This window comes from Phalacrocorax aristotelis, chromosome 10 (genome assembly GCF_949628215.1).
Source record: "Phalacrocorax aristotelis chromosome 10, bGulAri2.1, whole genome shotgun sequence".
NCBI classification, from domain to species: Eukaryota; Metazoa; Chordata; class Aves; order Suliformes; family Phalacrocoracidae; genus Phalacrocorax; species Phalacrocorax aristotelis.
In genome coordinates, this window is record NC_134285.1 from 11,042,375 (window position 1) to 11,061,037 (window position 18,663).

An 18,663-nucleotide genomic window follows, 5' to 3' on the forward strand; every position below is an offset into this window, starting at 1 on the left:
GGCAAGCAATCTTTCTGTAGAATAGGCCGAGGACTTCAGCTTCGGCCACAAAGGACAAACAGGTTGCTTTCTGTATTCTAGACAGCTTCAGGACTTCGGTATGGAGAGAAAAACTGACAGCTTGGATAAAAAAATCATGGCCTTGCTTTACTTTGCTTAGCCTTTTACAGAAATGTCAGCAACTGGAAATAGTGTTATCAGTGAAGCCTGCTTATCAGTCTGTGGGAATAACCCTTCCTTTTAATCTTGTCCCTTAATTTCTTGCCTCTGACACTTGAAATGTGTTAAGTGTCTTTGCAGTTAACCTTTTTGCGATTTAAATATTTAGTCTCTTTTGTGCCTTTGAAAACTAGAGTTTGAAAACCTTGGCTTTAAGTGATTTCTCATTCAAAACTTGACTTTACCTGTTCAGTCTTATGTGGCCATAGAAAGTCAGATGCTGATGTACTTCAAAGCCAGCATTTTATTAATGTGTAGTGTGATGTCTTAGAGTGAATGTATACTATAGAACAATTGAGATCTTCAGGTATCTTTCAGGTGTTTTCCTACAGTTTAGTATTTGTTCAGAGGATGAGATACCATGTCTCTGCTCTTCCAGCATGTGTTACTCTTACCATAGTATTTTTCTTGTGTGGGCTGTTTTTGTTTGATGTTACATTGATGGAGACACTTAGAAAAAAGTGTCTAGTAATGGTTTGTAGTGCTATACGTATGCTACAGGAAGCAGATTGATATAAATAGAGAATGCTGTTTTACAAGAAATTGGAGATGCGACTTCAGGGTATTATTTCTGAGCGTTTTCTGTACAGTAAGAAAGGCTTCCTTAAGATAGATCCGTTCTAAGGCCTTTTTAGATGCTCTACTAGCCCTGTCTCTAATCCTTAGATGCCTTGTATCTAGAACGGCTATCTAAGAAAGGTTGTTTAGTTTTTCTTCTTTTGGCTAATTGCCACTGACAGCACTGCATTTTTTTCCCGAAGCATTTAAGCAGTTTGGCTATAATCTCGAATTTAAGCTCGAGCTATTAAGACAGGATTCTTAAATGATGACTGGAGCTTCTTGCCAGCAGAGTTGGGATAAAGAGGATAGTATGGCTATTATGCAGTGAGACCTAAGCCCCTTTCCAGACTGCAGGTAAGTAATTGAATTTTACCTGAAGAGTAGGAAAAAACAATATGAGAAGGGAATTCAGAGAAAAACAATCAAATGTGTAGAGAGGAACAGTTCACATGATAGTCTTGTAACGAGAGATCACTTTCATATATTCTGGTGTATTTTTTAAAGGTGTGGGAGGGGAATGTGAGGGTAGAGTATGAAAAGTATGTGGAAACTTCCAGGATGCTCTTGGAGAAGAGAGAGCTTGGATGAAATAAACATAAATGGATTAGGGGAGGAATAGGGCAACTCCCTGAAAGTGCTGTCTCTAAAAGCTTGTGGTTAGTATCTTGAAGGATCCATATCTTGCAGGACTTTCAAGAAGTCCTGGACTTTATCCGAAGCATAGGTAATAGCTGCAGGAAGAGTAACAGTGCCTTACTAAGATGACAGATACAGGAATTCCTTGCCCTCACTCAGATAGTTTGCCACCTGAAAAGTTGAGTAAGGTGTTCCTGCACCAAGATGATCTTCCTGCTTTTACAGATGGCCTGTGTAGGTATAGCAGGGCATAAAAGCATCTGGCTTATACCTTTGGTGCTTAACTCTGTGTTTTGTGTTACGAGGGACTGTTGTCAGTCCCAAGACAAATGGTGGAAACTGGAGTGTTCCTATTGCTCGTAAGGATACAGGTGATCCCTTTGGAAACTACCCCTATAATCTGTTGAGCTTGGCACCAGATAAATCTTGAAGGAAATATTTTGAAGGCTTTTACATTAGGACTGTCAAACAGGGTTTTGGAGTGATTGTAATCCCACCTCATATGCCTGTCTGAGGCGGCTGAGGAGCAGGTTTTTTCAGCTCAAAAGCAAAGCAATTTGTGAGCTGTGACTTTGTGCCAGAAATAAGTTTGTAGTAATTCAGGAAGAAAGAGGGTAAGAAACATTAGCTGTTACAGACTTATTTTGAGTTTATATTTATTCATTTCACCTTGAGATTTGGAATCTGTGTTACTGCCAGAAGCTATAATACTTAGTTTATGGCACATAAAATAGTGCTGTGCTGACTTGCCTACAGCCTTATTCAGTGATGCTGGGGTACGGGATGTGATGAAGCCTCAGGCATTCCAGCAGGCAAAATGATACGTGGCTGTCAAAGCACTATTATATGTCATGCTGTGGACACAAGTCTCAAGTCAGCCTTTCAGGTATTGGATTCAAAAGTAATAAAAATGGCATTCTGCCAGAAAACCAATTTTGTGTGATTAAGTCTACTGGTAAGAAAGAAATACGGCAAACAACTTTGTCAGTGTAGATGGGATGAGGTAACTGGTTCCAAGAAACTTGGAACTAGCTGCAATCATCTCTGCTGGGCTTGAGCTTTCTTAAACTACTCTGCAATTTACCTGAGGCAATTTTTGGTAGAAGCCCAAGACACAGAATGGGATGTTCAAGGCAGCAATTACTTCATTAGCTCTGCCACAGACCCTGCAGTTCTGTTACATGCAGCTTTACCAAATAGGCCAGGAGCAACATGGAACACCTCAGTGACCAGGCCTTGTCTCTAGTGCTGAAGCTCCCTGTGCTGCAGTGACCTCTGTGGGCATGGGTGAGTTCTCACATGTTCCAGCTCTGAAATCCTGATGGCAACTGCCATATCAGCTTCCTGGTGTCCAGGGCGCAATGCCTGTTTTGATGGTATGGTGAAGGACACCAGGAATGCAAGGTGAGTTCCATTACTGTCTCTGCATTGAGGCACTTCTCAGTGATGCTGAGGGGGCTGCAGTGGTGACCACATTGTTGCCAAGAGCACTCGCCCTCGGTTTGACTCTGGATTCTGCCATTGCTTTCTAAGGACATGTAGTTCTACTTCTTAACTTTCTTCAGATACGTAATTGATCTCTTAAAGGTAAATCTCCTGCTAAAACCTTGTGATACATCATACCTAACTGTAGAATCTGGTTGCAGTTGGGTATGGTCATGGTACAGATGCTATTGGAACACAATGAGCTGCTTATTGAGATCATGGTCTTACTCAAGATGCTACCTCAGATCCTAAAAGGGAAGGTGTTTGCAGGAAAGAATTTTTTTTTTGCCTGCAGGGAAGAACCCACTTGTGTGGGTGCTCACTGCCTAGGAGCGTGAACTTGCCTAAGAAACAAGTGGATGATTATAACTTCAAATCTGCAGTCTCATTCATGACCCCCCAAGAGTGAGTTGAATCTTTCATGCAGTTGATAACAATTTTAAAATAAGTAGTTGTAAACTGGGGTAAAGATTGATCTGCTTTCTTGTGGTTTGTCTCTTTGATTTTGGTAATAAGGGCACCACTGTGTCATGCTTCAGGAGGAGTGTGTTCAACAGTGCTTGTGGTAGTTGCAGTTCACTGGATAATCTTGTGCCCTGGATATAATTTCTCTGTAGACATGCATTTGCTCAATATAATTTGATTGAGGGCTGTAAGACTTGTTCAGTTAAGTTTGTTTTGTGCTAGTTACAGAAGATAAGATTATAGTAACAGTTGTCTATGCTGTCAAGTAGCTAAGGAGTTCTTGCATTTATGGTGTTCTATTAAAAGCAGGTTTGCCCAGTGAAACAAGCTAGGTCATTGGGGGAATTTTCTGGCCTGAAAGTACACAGTCAAGTAGTAACGGGATACAGGTGTGCTCACAAAAGCTTCAATACTAGTACTGTCATAAAAAACCTTTTGTCTGTGTTTCAAATCTGATCATGTAGTTGGCTTGAAAGGCCCTTTCAGTGGAACTCTTAAGATTTCTTTGTTAGGAAAACCAAGCGCATACCTCCAGTCAGTGGAATTGCTGATGTTTTTAAGTGAAGTCAGAAATAGCTAGACACAATGCTGCTATCATTTGTAGCTCCTTGCAGTGCATGAGCTCGCTGTTCTTGTAACTTGAAAATCCTAAATTGGAAGTTCTCTGTTTAGCTGTGTTACTGGAGTAAGTCTGTCTAAAGCATGTCAAAGTAGGTTTGAAAGTCTATTTACAATGTCCAGCCTATTATAATTCACTGATTTCTGTAGCTGGTAGGTTTACTCTTTTGCTCTCAGTTTAAACATCTTTTGGTGTCTTATCACATTTGGTTCAACCTCAAAGTATTACTGCAGAAAACTGCCTCTAGTTGAGAAACTAGCGACGTTGTAAAGGATCCAAGCATAAATATAAGGGAAATGCTACTGTTAGACCCTTCCTTATTCACCTCTGAGACTGTAAGTGTTGTCTAGGCTGTCTGGATCCAGGTCTAGATACTAAGGTGTTCTTAAGATCTTATGTGAAGCGTTGGACCCACATGAAGGGAAGAGTAAGTTTTGGACCTTAAAGTAATCTTTTTATATGATCCTGTTCCAGAGCAGCCTGCTTGGCTGGCTCTTTGCAGGATTGATGGGATTATGTGGAACAAGATGCACTTTGGTAACAACAGTAGCATTTATGCTGGGGCAGAGTAGGACTGCGTTCATTTAAGTAACTCTGGAAGAGTGGCTTGGACTTTGAGTTGCTTGGGAATACACGCTGGGTCTGGAATAAGAAAGGGAGCTGCCTTTTCCTAAAGGTCAAAATGGAAGAAAAACTGTTTTACTTTTCTTCAGCCTGCCCTTGAAATGGGGAATTTGGTGGTGACCTGCTGGTACTTGATTTTCAAATGTTTACATTAGTGTATATGTTAGAGCACCAAGTTTTCTGTTTTAGGTAGGAGCAAACAACACAGAGCAACTTGTTTATTTGCACATTTCGGCAGACTCTGTACTGCAGAATACAGATTCTCCTGGGTTGCTGTCTGTAAAGAGTTTGTGGTTGTCTTTCTACTGTAAGAAATGTTGTGTTTATTAAAACAAATCTGAACTCAACTCCTTCAAATTCCTAATAAGATAAATATTGTCCTTCATGATAAGAAACATTTTCTGTGATAACTGTTTACCAGTGAGTCTAAGTTGCAGGTTCTTTATTCATTCTCAGTTAAAATTTTCAGTCTTAACTGTAAACAGTGTGAGAGATCTTCTGTTTTGGAGCTGGTAGTCAAACTCTTACTTTTCAAGAGCTGCCTCTGAAATGCCAGTAAAGATTTTAACTGCTTTGGAGGCAGGGAGTATGTGTGAGGGTATGGGTAGAATATGTGTATTGTGTACATCTTGTGTAGAATAAACTCACACTCGGAATAAACTCAAACTCATAATGGATTTCGGTCTGCTGTAAATGTTTTAGTTCCAAGTGGCATGGTTTGAGTTCAGGCTGAACAGAATATTGTGAAAACTGCTCTTCTTAACCATCTGCTTAGTTGCAAATAAAGTCATGCTCTTATCCTGGTGTAGGAGGACAAAGTGTGACAAAGCCTGACTCAGACATGAACCTACGGTCACCAGCCACAAAGGTGAAAGCATGCCCTAGTTACCTCTTGCAGCCCCACATTTCAGCCTGCGGTCAAATGCAACTTAATATTGTGTTTCAGGTAAAGAACTATTTGTTCTGGATGGTGGAGGGGATGTACTTACAAAAGTACTTTAACTCTTAACTGTGTCTTAGTTAACAAGACATGGGTAACTTGTCACCAGGGTACAATTAGGCAGAGAAGTCTGGATGAGGCAGTCTCTCCTGTATATTGCTGATCTTTGATTTAGGATTCCTCAGTTGGCTGCAGGGTTATTCTGAGCTGAATTATTTTATTCTGGGAGATGGGGGAGGAGAGAAACTTGTCTTCCACACCTTCTTCAGATGATATAATGCAGTTGCTCTAAGATATTCTTTAGTTAACTCTCAACACCAAAACTTTTCACACAAATTTTTTTGTTGCATTTGTTTCCCCCAGGAGGAAGGTTGGGGCAATAAGAGTAAAGCAGCAACCTGAGATCCACCCCTGGATGCACTTGATTCCATCTCATTCCCTGTATCTGGTCATGTTGTCTCTGGTCCCTGAGATCTCCAGAGCCCTATGCTTCAGGTAGCATCTGTAAAATCACTCTGAGCAGACCAGACAGTGATGGCTTTTCTTTAATTGCCGTTAAGCCCTTCTGGCTTGGAAATGTTTTGGTACTCTAATATGTGGAGACCTTTATCTTAACGTAGGCCTGCGAACTGTCTTCTAATCTGTGCAGTGCTCTGGGCTGCAGTGAGGTTTCAAAGTCACCTAAGAGCATTACGAGATTGGCTTTTTTGGTGTTTTTTTTGTGGAGTGTCGTTAGAGAAACTGCATGCTTTTTCAGTGAGATCCTTTACTTCTATTTCAGTAGCATCACTACTTACCAAATTATTCCTTACTTGCAGAATAATAATCCTATTCTTTTTGAAAGGTATAGCAGCGCATCTAAGTGCATCCCACTCTTCTCCCCAACCACTTATTTCCTTCAGTAACAGGAAGGCTCATATGCGTAGTATAACACAGCAGCTTAGTTTATTTAGAAACACGTTTAACTTTGAAGAGTTCAGTAGGCCTAGGGGAAGGTACAAGGGAACCATTTGCTGGTAGAATTGGTGATGAGTAAAAACAGTGCTTCAGCACTTCTGTCCTTCTGAGTAGACCAAGATCTTTCCTGAATATAGCCATGTTTACCAGTTCATAGAGGAAATAGTGTGTCAAATCCACTTTAAATTTTCTTCTTTTTCTTATGCCTTGCTTTCTTTCTGAAGTGATAAACAGCCAGGATTTCCAGAAGAGATTTTAGGTGCTTCTGTCAACTGATGTCCCTCTTTGCAGACAAAAACTGAAAATCAGCTCTGAAATTATGCCAGTTACCATGTAGTCGCCTAAAGATACTTGTCTGATACTTGCTGCTGATTTTTACATACAGGGATTGCATAATGTGCTGTGTTCATAGGATCGTGGAAGTTAAATCCCCTCATTGTACCTGGGAACACTCAGTAGTTTCGTCTGATTTTTAAAAAAAAAAAGGACCAACATTTTTACACACTTAATTTCTTCCTAAGTTCAGTTTGTTTAATTGCAACCGTTATGTTTGAAGTAAGCCATTAGATCTCTGCTGTGTTCTAGATGGACAAGCGTAAGCCAGTGTTGAACACAGTTGAGAATCTGACCTCAGAGTCTAAAAAATGTAGGACTTTATTGCTGAGCAGCATCACTGACCCCCTTCTAAAGGAACTTCTGCTGCACTGCAGGCAAGCTGTTCAAACCCACCCAAACAAAAACAAAACTGAGGCATTTTGTACTTAAAAACAACAAATCCACACAAAGAAAACATTTGAGCTGAGTCAAGCTAGAACTTCTGAAAATGAAATTTGCTCTCACTAATACCGGTATAGTTCAAGTCCCTTCGGGGCACTGGCTACCAGTGCTAACTGTATATGAATATTACATATTCATACTTGCTACTATTCATTTTAATTTAAGGAGGGGGCTCTGTAGCCTAGTCATGAGTGTTGCACCCCAGAAATGTTTATCTTCATTTCCTGTTAATGACATCTTTTCTTACAAACCTACATTCTACTGATTTTGCTTTTCTTCCTAAGGGACTATAGATTCTGTGCAGCATGCAGGAATTACCCTGATCGTGGGCACAGCCTGGTTTAAATGCTGATGTGCGTAAGTCAGCTCTTGCCTTACAAAAACTGTGAAATCCTTCTTTAGGACACTTTACTTACCAGCATTTCATGATACTTGATTGTAACAGTTCATCCTCCTAAGGCCTTAAGTTTGGTGCTTCACTACAGGTTTTTTTAACTTCCATTTGCCTTTGTTAATGGCACTGAACAGCTGCCCCATGTTTTAAGATGCTGATAATTCCTGATGTCTTAATTGGGTACCAGCAAATTCAAGGGGCTGTTGAACTTTACAGAGGCCAGTGGGTATTTCTTTGCCTCCAGCGTGCATTCTCCCTTAAAAGCAGTTTTCCCTGTAACTCTGTTAATGTACACAGGTGCTATACCAACCCATACCAGATGCAGGAGATACCACATCGAACTCTGGGGCTGTTAGTGTTGTATGTATCAACAAGGATGCAGTAACTATATATGACTTTCAGCCTTTGGGTATGTTTTGTCCTCTTTCCTGTGTCTTTGGTCAAAGTAATTAAAGTGCTTCATGTCTTAGTGGAAATCTTTTGTGGTTTTTTCCTCCTTGACCCTTAAACCTTAAGAAACTTTGAGACAAAGAACCTATGTCACTAGTAAGGCTACAGTACTGAAACAAATTATTCTGGAAATGCAAATGTTCTTTATCAAATCAGACTGATGCTAGGGATTAGGTTTTATTTGTACAAGAATAGTCTGAGTTACTTTAGATGGTGTCTATCTCCTTAAACCTTAATAAGATACTTTATCTAAAAAATATTACTCTCTATCCTCTTGCGGTAACTGCTGTTTAATTTTTTTCTTCTTTCCTATAACTGTGGTCCCTTTGTATATAAGTGCACAGTTCACTCAGCTGGCTTCACAAAATGGAAGTTCCTCTTGAAAAACTTTTATTTTTAGGAACTTTTTGCTATCTGCCTGTTACTTCTAAGCCTGAGATTTTCACATTAGATCCAGGTACATTTATTTTACTATTTATATCTATCACAGTACATTTATATGGAATACCATCACACAGACAAACCAGCTACTGACAGCTAATATAAAGATATTAGATTCCACAAGGCTTAATCTGCATAGAGACCAGAAACACATTTATTGGTGAAACACAGGTAAGTCTTTCTGTATTTCCCTTAATTTTAAACCAATTCTGTATGAATGTGATCTTCCTACCACAAATATCTACTACTGTATTTGTATATTTGTCTTGTGGTCAGTTTGTCTTGGGTGGCTAGTGTCTTTCTAGCTAGGCTAGTGTCTATTCTTATGGTCATGAAATATGCAATTAATAGTAGTTTTATGCGTTGTTTAAATATTAAGTTTTTTTTGTCTTCCACTCTCCTCCCAGCAACCTACCAGTGATATATAATCTCATACTGCATGTAACTTCTAATAGTGAACAAAACTCTGGATGAATATTTCTTTGACTCCATGTGAGGTGGAGGCCTAAAAGAAAGATGATACAGCTTTGGACTACATCATCCATTTGCAGATGACTGTAGCTGTGCTTGCTAAAGCTTTACCAGAGATGTATTTTCCCTGGTGCAAGCAATATTCATTTGATTTGAATAATTCAGAAACCATATGGCATATAAAAATATCTCTCTGCTTGCAGCATCCTTATCACTCTTCCTTATTCTTTAGGAAGAATTGGAAGTGAAACTCCACAGCAAAGTAACTGAACATCACACTAGTTTGATAAGTATTTTGTATGCAACATGAGTTATCCTAAAGTTGCTTCATCTATCAGTTGCACTATATACAGCATTGCTACTTGTGGCTTTTGTTCTGAAAAGTAGCCAAAATGGGATATTTCAGCAGTTAAGTGCTGCTTGTCAAGGGGGAAAGTGTACAACAAAATCTTAAAGTGATGGCCTATTAAAACTGCTGTTTTACGCCTTACTGGATGAAATATACCCTCTTTTCATTCACTTTTATCACTGCGGTGTTTTTGTTGACTCTACTACAGATCTTTTCTGGTCACTGGACAGCCACTATATAGATGTCTTTTGTGTTTAGGCATGCGTGTTGAGTGATCCATGCAACAGTGAAGAACCTGTCATTGTACATTCCATGTATTACTATTGTACCAGTTGCTCTTGATTCTGTTAGCAGGATGATGTTAGTTCCCCTCACCCTACAGTTCCATTCATTGAAACATTTGAAAAGACAAACATGGTAGAGAGCCCAGAGCTACATGATGTTGCATTGTGTGGCCCCACAACAATCTTTAATAAGAGCCAATCCTGCTTTGGCAATGGTGGGCTTGCTTGGAGGAGGTTCTGCCTTCTTTTCTGCTGGTCTGCCTGTAGTGTTCAAAAGAGGACACTGTTAAAACCAAGAACTGGTCAAACTATTTATTCCTGCTTCTGACTTAAAGAATGTAAGACTTTCCTGCTGTGTTGTGTAGTTTCCCACCGCCCCCCCTCCCCCAATTTTTTTTAACTCTTGTTTGAACAATCATGGTAACACTTCAGTAGTAATCAAGCTGGTATGTGAATTCAAACTGCTTGGGAAGTCTTATCTCTTCAGGGGAGGGAGTTAAGAGAGACTAAAGAATCCAGGCATCTCAGTGGGAGGGCTAACTTCTTGCATCTTCTTCAATCCAGGTGTCCCTGTTCAAAGCCATAGGGTCAAGTAACAGGTGCTTCCACAGAAAGCCAACTTAGTTGTTGGGGCTTAAACACAGTTAAGGAGCTGAAGAACAAAAATATTGCTAGAGTTTCTCTCATCAACTTGGATGTCATAATTAGGAGAACAAGATAAAGGCAGGTTTTATTTTTTTCAGGGTGAGAAGAATCTTTTTATCTGGTGGTGTGGCAGTTTGCACAGGCAGGATGTGCAGAAATGGCCCTGCCACTTCAAATGGAGGCTGCAACCCACTTGCAAGGAGCTGAGAACAGCAGGACCCATGGTATCTACCTGGCAAAAAGCTATGCTCTCTGGGTCCCTTGTGGCCCTTCCAGCTGCCCAAACTGATGCAGCCACCCAAACAGAGCTTTCAAGGGAACATGCAGCTGTCCAGGTGTGTGCCTGAGTTTCAGGTCAGTATCTGATGGCAGCAGTGAGCTCACCTGTGTGAGATGTGACCAAGTGAAGGTGCTGCTCAGCCTGGTGACAGAGTGTTGGGAGGAGGTCTCCAGGCTGAGGCATATCAGGGAGTCAGAGGAGACTGACTGGTGGAATGGTATTCTACCATCCCTGAGACAGAGGCACCAGCTAGCCATGACAAGAGACAAAGGGCCCCCTACCCCTTCACCACCAGGTGGAATGAGAAGACCCAGGAGATGGGGAGAATGGAAGCAGGTTACTGCTCAGGGTGGCAGGCGAATCCATTCTCAGCCTACTTCACCTTCCCAGGTGCCCATACACAATAGGTATGAGGCCCTGGAATTGGAAAGGCAGACAGCTGATGATGTGGATGAAGGTCCTTCTGGGATGGAGGGGAAGTCTAGGCAGCCCACCCCTGCATCACAACCACTCATAGGTGACTCCTTTCTGAGGGGAATGGAGGGTCTGATATGCTGACTGGACTATTACCCACTATTGGTTCTTCACATTGGCATAGAATTGGTGGCAAAGAGAAGTTCAAAGACAACCAAAAGGGATCTTAGAGCCTTGGGGTGGTTTGTTGAAGGATCAGGTACTCAAGTATATTTTCTTTGATCCTTTCAGTATCAGGGAAGAATATTGAATGGAACAGGGAGACTCAGCTGATCAACACATGGCTCTGAGGCTGGTATCATCAGTGGAACTTGTTTTGATCATGGGATGGTCTATTCATCATCAGGTCTCCTGACATCTGATGGGATGCACCTTTCTCAGGGGAAAAGGGTTTTTGCTCAGGAGCTAGCAGTGCTGATTGATAGGGCTTTAAACTAGATTGGAAAGGGGAAAGGGATAATACCAGGTCAGTCGGTGATGAGCAACGGGACAGCACACCAAAGTTCGAGGAACTGCGTGCTAGGGAGACTCTTCAGACTGCTCCATGTGGCAGTGGGCAAAATGAACCACACTTAATGTTCCTACAAAAATGCGTGCAGCATGAGGAACAAGCAAGAGGAGCTGGAAGTCTTGGCCCAGTCCCAGAGATATGACATCACTGGCATGAGTGAGAACTGGTGGGACAAGTCCTGTGACTGGTGTGCCATGATGGATGGTTACAGGCTCTTCAGGAGGGATGGGGGGTGGCACTGTATGTAGTGGAAGAACTGGAAATCACAGAGCTTGCAGTTGGTGATGGCACAGTTGAGAGCCTCTGGGTAAGGATTAAGGGACAAAGCGGATGTTGTTGTGGGAGTCTACTACAGGATACCCAGCCAGGATGATGACACTGAGTTACTCTTTAAGGAACTAAGAATGCCTTTAAGTCATCTTCCCTTCTCCTTATGGGGGACTTCAACTTGCCAGATGTCAACTGGGAATACCACACAGCTGGTACGAACAGATCCAGAAGGTTCCTAAACCATCTGCATGACAATTTCTTGGTACAGGTACTAAGGGACCTGACCAGGAAAGGTGCCTTCCTCTATTTGTTGCTTATGAACAGAGAGGGTCTTGTGGGTGAAGTGGTGATTGGTGGATGCCTTGGCCACAGTGACCATGACACAGTCAACTTTAAAATCTATGGTGACAGGAGAAAACTGCCAGTGTGACCTCAAGTCTGGATATGAGAGCGGACTTCAGGTTGCTCAGGGGAACTACTTTGCCCTGGGGAAAAGCTTTTGAAGGTGGTGGGGTCCATCAGTGCTGGTCACTTTTAAAGTACCATCTCCTAAGAGCACAGAAGCAGGCAATTACAAAGTGTAGGAAGTCCAGCAGGTGAGGCAGAAGGCTGGCTTGGCTAAGCAGGGATCTTCTAGAAACAAGGTGGGGGGAAAAAAGTATATGGCCAGTGGAAATAAGATCAGGTGACACGGGAGGACTGCAGAGATGCTGTTCACTACTGTAGGGAGGAAATTTGTGCAGCCAAAGCTCAATTAGAGTTGAAGCTGTCCCTCACTGTACGGGCCAATAAAAAGGGCTTTTTAAAAACATGTTAATGGAAAAAGGCAGGCGAAAAATAACATGCGGCTGCTACTTGATGAGCACAGTCGCCTCACAAACAGGGATATAGACACAGCAGAGATTTAATGCTTTCTTCACCTCAGATTGGGACCCCCAGAGCCCTAAGCTAGAGAGCTGTAACTGTGAATGATGAACTCCCTATCAACCCTGAACTTGTGTAGGACTTGCTGCTCCAACTGGATCCCTGTAAGTCCAATGGGCCTGATAAGATTCATCTGAGGGTACTTAAAGAGCTGGCTATGTCATGGCAAGACCTCTCAATGATTTTTCAATGCTCTTGGGAATCTAGATAGGTCCCAGTTGATTGGAAGCTGGCAAACATTGTCCCAATTTTCAACAAGGGCAACAGGGATGACCCCAGTAACTACATGCTTGTCAGTCTCACTTCTATGCCTGGAAATATTATGGAGAAGATTATTCTGGGAGTTATTGAAAAACACCTGAAAGACAATGCAGTTGTTGGTCCTAGCCAGTATGCGTTCATGAAGGGAAAGTCCTGCTTAACAAACTTAATTTCTTTCTATGACAAGATCACCTGCCTAGTTGACCAAGGGAAGCCAGTCAATGTAATCTTTCTGGATTTCTGTAAAGCTTTCACTACTGTCTCTCACAGTATTCTCCTGGACAAAGTGTCCAGCATATAGCTGGATAAACACATAATGCAGTGGGTGAGCAATTGGCTGATGGGTTGGACTCAAAGGGTTATAGTAAATGGGGTTACACTGGGCTAGTGGCCAGTCACTAGCACAGTTCTGCAGGGATCCATCTTAGGGCCAGTACTCTTTAATGTCTTCATAAATGACTTGGATGCAGGACTGGAAGGAATACTAATTAGGTTTGCCAATGACACAAAACTGGGAGGAGCTGTTGACACTCTCGAGGGCAGAGAGGGATCTGGACAGACTGGAGAGCTGGGAAATCACTGACTGTATCAAGTTTAACAAGTACCAGATTTTTGCACCTGGGGCACGGCAGCCCTGGATGTACATACAGACTGGGGAACGAGAGGCTGGAAAGCAGCTCTGCAGAGAGAGACCTGGGGGATCTGGTTGATGGCAAGCTGAACATGAGCCAGCAGTGTGCCCTGGCAGCCTGGCCAGGAGTGTCCTGAGGTGCACCAAGCACTGCATTGCAGCCAGTCGAGAGCAGTGATCGTCCCACCCTACTCTGCACTGGTGGAGCCTCACCTTGAGCACTGTGTGTAGTTCTGGGTGCCACAGTACATTAAGGATACCCAGCCCCTAGAGAGTGTCCAGAGGAGGGCCGTGAACTTGGTGAAGGGTTTATAGGGGAAGCTGTGTGAGGACCGGCTAAAGTCCCTTGGTTTGTTAAGCCTGGAGAAGAGGAGACTGAGGGCAGACCTCATCATGGTCTGCAGCTTCCTCACAAGGGGAGGAGGGGGGGCAGGTGCTGATCTCTTCTCTCTGGTGACCAATGATAGGACCTGAGGGAAGGGCAAGAAGACGTGCCAGGGGAGGTTTAGGTTGGATATTAGGAAAAGGTTCTTCACCCAGAGGGTGGTGGAGCACTGGAACAGGTGCCAAGCCTGTCAATATTCAAGAAGCACTTGGACAATGCCCTCAGACATATGGTGTGAATTTTGGGGTTTTCCTGTGCAGGGACAGGAGTTGGAAATGATGATCCTTGCAGGTCCCTTCCAGCTCAGGACATTCTATGATTTTATGACCTCTAACACTGCTTTTAAATGCAATGACATGAAATAAACTAACAAGGGAGATGAGTCATGCTCCCTGTGCCTAAAAGGGTATAAATAATTAGTGAGGCATCTTAAAATGTCTCTATCAACCTTGTACTGGAATTTCACAGACAGTCTACATCCCTCTAGAAACTCTTTAGCAAGATCTTGATCTGTGTAAAATGGCAGTGTGTTTGGATACAAATCTCTTCAGCTGGTAGACCAAATTCACTTTCGAATAAGGGCATGACTTTCACATGACTATCTCCCCACTTAAGAGCTCAGTTTGAGACAGGTCAAAATCAATCTGTTATCTTTCAGAGCTCATGCTGTGACTGTTTTGTTTGAAAGTTGCAGCTAAAAGCTTCCAAGGGATCATGTAGTCTGCTTAGTTTCTGAGAAATTAGTGTTTTTGCAGTTCTGTCCATAAGTGATTTGGGTTGAGGTGATCAAAAAGCATATTTAGGCTAGTAAGATGTAAGACGTTTAGGGCAGCTGGGAAAGTTTGCAGCCTTTACTCTAGTTTCATCTTGCCTGCAGTAAAACGGGCAAACTTTGTTTCAGATATCCTAGCATGTATCTTAAGAAGTGTTTTTCAGTTATTTTTTTGCAGAACCAGATGGGAAAATGCTTGACAAAAATAAATCTAGTTGCTTACAAAAGCATGTTATGGCATATTTAAAACATATAAAGCAATTTTAAAGTGGCCATAGATGACTTGGATGCAGTTTTAAGGCGTAATTTGGTATCTGAATTTTAAGTTGCCAGTAATTGTTGACACAGTATTTTGTTTCAGGGTGATCTAGCTAGATTAATTTAGCATTTGGAAGAGGCTGGCCAAGCATGGTCTTTGAAAATGCTCTTTTATCCAGTTGTCTTTAGAGCTTTTTCTATTGTTCTTGTTTTTCTTAATGTTTAGGGACTCACTGATAGGAGATTGTGTTGCTTTGTCTAAGGGTTTTAACTTGGTGCGAAGGAATTCCGCCATCTCTTTGTCTTCTTCTTTCTCTCTGGAAAAAAAGAAAATCAATCTGTTACAGAAATAACAATGTTTTTAACTGTAAATGGGACAGTAATAGCTAGAGTAGCTAGGATCAAATCACTAGCAAAGAATTCACTTTGTGCTGTTCAGAAACACTTAATTGTGCTGCTTACTAAAGAGCAAAATATTTGCCTAAATGAAAACAGTAACGAACTTATAGAATTCAGAGACAGAATTTTCCCCAGGGTTCTTTACTTGTCTCTGATAGTGTTGGATATTTGCTAATCAGATTTAAACCATAATATATCACCTATTTTAAGCTGGCTGCACAAGCACTTCACACTGTCTTCTCTACAAAGTAAAGCAGAGGATACATATTGCTGTGATTGTACTGCTTCTTTTTAAAGGCCCACTTGGACAAAAGACTGGATCTTATGGTCTTTTGCCATTAGTGTTTACCAAAATGAAGTATATTTCTCTTTGCCTGAAGATGACACCATTAGGCCCAAAATTAAAAAATTGTGTTGCTAACCTTGATTGCATCTATTAATATTTCCATGTTAGTTTTGTTGCTATTTTGTTACTTAAACATTAACGAGTGCACTGATTGAACATCTCAGTTTAATGGAAAAGCAGATTTTATTGTCAGGAGGTTTAAAGAGAAGCCTCAGGTTTTACTGCAAGTGTGAATTGACACTAATGTATTCTCATCTGCATAGTGCATAGCAGTACGTTTTCAGTAGCCTACAATTAGGCTTCTGTATTGGGCTGCTGCTGAGGTTTTTGCAATTTGCACATCAAACTAGCAGTTGAGAGTTCTGGATTACATTACTAGCTCAGGCTTCTTGTCAGCTGCTGACTTTGGCCAGCTCACTTTGATCAGCTGCACGACTCTGGCAAGCTTTCTCCTCTCCTGTCCTTTACTTGCTTAGAATTTAAATGTGTTGGAAGAGATATTGTCATTTAGGATAAATGGATTGATGAGCCTTGCATCTTTACTGTTGAAAGAGGCAGGGGATGTAATAGCAAAACTCTGACTATTTGCAGAGTGTTGGGATCTTGGTGCAACAGCTGGAAATGAACTTTTAAGGAAGACCACAGGTTTCTCAGCAACTTTGGGCTAAGATACTGAGATGAAACCACTCTGAACTCGTTTATGCTTTAAGTTAGGTAGACCTGTGTTAGTGACTGCCTCTTCACTTCTTTTTTTGCTATGTCAGGGTAAAAATAGCAATAATAAAATATGATTATGTTAATTAAAAAAACAATTATTTTGCATGTCTACAAATACACCCATTGTAGAATTCCATTTCATGTCTACTTCTCATGCCAAGAGGATATTCTGGTAGCAGCAAAAATCCTTCTCTTTTTAATGGTAAATGTGCAGACACTTTCTGGTAGGAAAGTAAGAGACCAAACCCCGCTGTAGTCATGAGATGACTGAATTATTAATGGCATAAAGAGCCACAAATGTGAAGTAATCTAGTTTTAATATTTTTCCTATGGAACTGGGAGGAGGCTTTTAACTTCGTAAGTTGTTTTAAAGGAGCAATTCTCTCCCATTAATGCTGATAGTAAATTTTGTTATTCAATCCAGTGTAGTATTAGACTTGTGAAATCTCACAAATAAATTCAGTTGCTCATAGTTCTTACCGTAATCTTTCCACCTCCGCATCATCTACAAGAAAATCTCTTTTCTGTACCAGTCTATGGATCTTCTGAATCAGTTCATCCTCTCTTTGTTTCTCCATCTTTGTTTTTTCTTTTTCTGGTCCAAATAGAGAAAAGAGACTATTACTTTGGATTCTAGGGAGTGGGGTGGGGGGTGGACATTCCAGATGTCTAAGAATCAATTGCTGATTGCAGTCAATGGTTCTTCAGACCTGAGTCACCAAAACCCTAGCAAAGTTCTGGTCACTGCCTCTTTTCTCTTCAACTTGCTGCTGTTCTATCTGATCAGCTTAATGGTCTGGAGACTCTGTGGGGCTTGCCAAGCTTACTTTTAATATTAAATTACTCTGCAAGACACTGCTTAGAATTACTTTTTTAAGAGCTTTGGTAAGAAAACAGTCCAGGATGCTTCATTAAAATCCATGGTACAAGCTCCCTTTGACCTTGGCGGAAATGAGACCACACACCAAAAGGAACCATTTTTCTGTATTTCACGACAGCTTTGACTGTTGACTACAACACTTTTTTCTACCCTGGTAATGCCAGGTAATCCACACAAATAGCATCAATTGTACAATGTGGAAAAGTAAATGAAAGTGTTTTCCCTGTGCTTCAAATATCTGAGTAATATATGTCCTTGTTAATTAGCCAGTCTGTAATGACTAGGTTGTCTATACATTATTTCTGTGACATGAAAGATGTGCCTGTCACAAAGTAAAACTCATGAATGTTAGGGATTACAGACCTGTTTAAGGTTATAAAGCAAATGTATCTAAGACACAAATCTTCAAACCTAGCAACAGGAGCAGGCATAAGAAATCCAGAGGCCAATACCAGCCCACGCATTTCCTCAAGAAGCTGAAAATTTTTATTAGCTGAGAAGATGCTTTGCATTAAATCAAGAACTTTGGTTCTGAGCAGTAAAACTGTACTTAGAGAACCATAAAGTTAAGTACATAAAATTAAGTGAAGAGTTGTGGGAAGAAGGGCAAGCTGCCTGCATTCTGCATCTGAGCTATGTGTGCTGATTGACCTTATAAGATATTTTAAACAGCTAAATAAATCAGACATTTGAAAGTAATTGTTTAATACAGCTTCATTTTGGATCGTGGGCTTCAGGATGCTTACTGCATCCTGAGTGAGATAAAAGCATCTTGAATATATGTTCAAGACACTGAAATTCTTTAGGTCCCAATCTCAAAGTCATACTCTTAAGAGAATTTTGAATTATGGTCTGCCAGCAGCAGAGGAAATAATTTGTAATATAACATAAGGCTGCATTGTCTGGGATGTATTTTCTCTGTTTTACCTTTTAGAAATTATAAAGGAAGGTAGTTATTGGCTGCTATGAAGATTTCAAAATCTCTGCATTGTTACCTGTTGGAAATTCCTGTGATTAATGCTGAATTTGAAGCAGAGAAAAAAGGCGAATGCTTAAAAATCACTGCTTTTTCTTGCTTTGCCTCTTATGTCTATGGAGAAAGGGATCTCCTCCTCTCACTACAGAAGGTAGCTTCTTTCAATCTATCTCTTCCCAGACTGAGATGTGCTCTCCCATGATATCCTTCAGGAAATTGCCTGCCAAATATATGCATCCTGAATTGTGGTCTGATCCTAGGT

At 41.2% G+C, this 18,663-nt stretch overlaps 1 protein-coding gene across 2 annotated transcripts in view; it reads right to left on the reverse strand.

The window, feature by feature from the left end:
- Window positions 1-6,468: 6,468 nt before the first annotated feature.
- The window catches only part of BMERB1 (bMERB domain containing 1), a 76,209-nt gene continuing 64,014 nt past the window's right edge, over window positions 6,469-18,663 (reverse strand). Inside the window, exons 4-6 of one of the 2 annotated variants that reach the window (XM_075105215.1) lie at window positions 17,026-17,140; window positions 15,318-15,400; window positions 6,469-9,933 (exon numbers count right to left, since the gene is read on the reverse strand). In XM_075105215.1, coding sequence (XP_074961316.1) covers window positions 9,821-9,933; window positions 15,318-15,400; window positions 17,026-17,140 — 311 coding nt within the window. In that variant the 3' untranslated portion in view covers window positions 6,469-9,820. The remainder of the gene's footprint in view (window positions 9,934-15,317; window positions 15,401-17,025; window positions 17,141-18,663) is intronic. The other variant, XM_075105217.1, reaches the window with a different exon arrangement.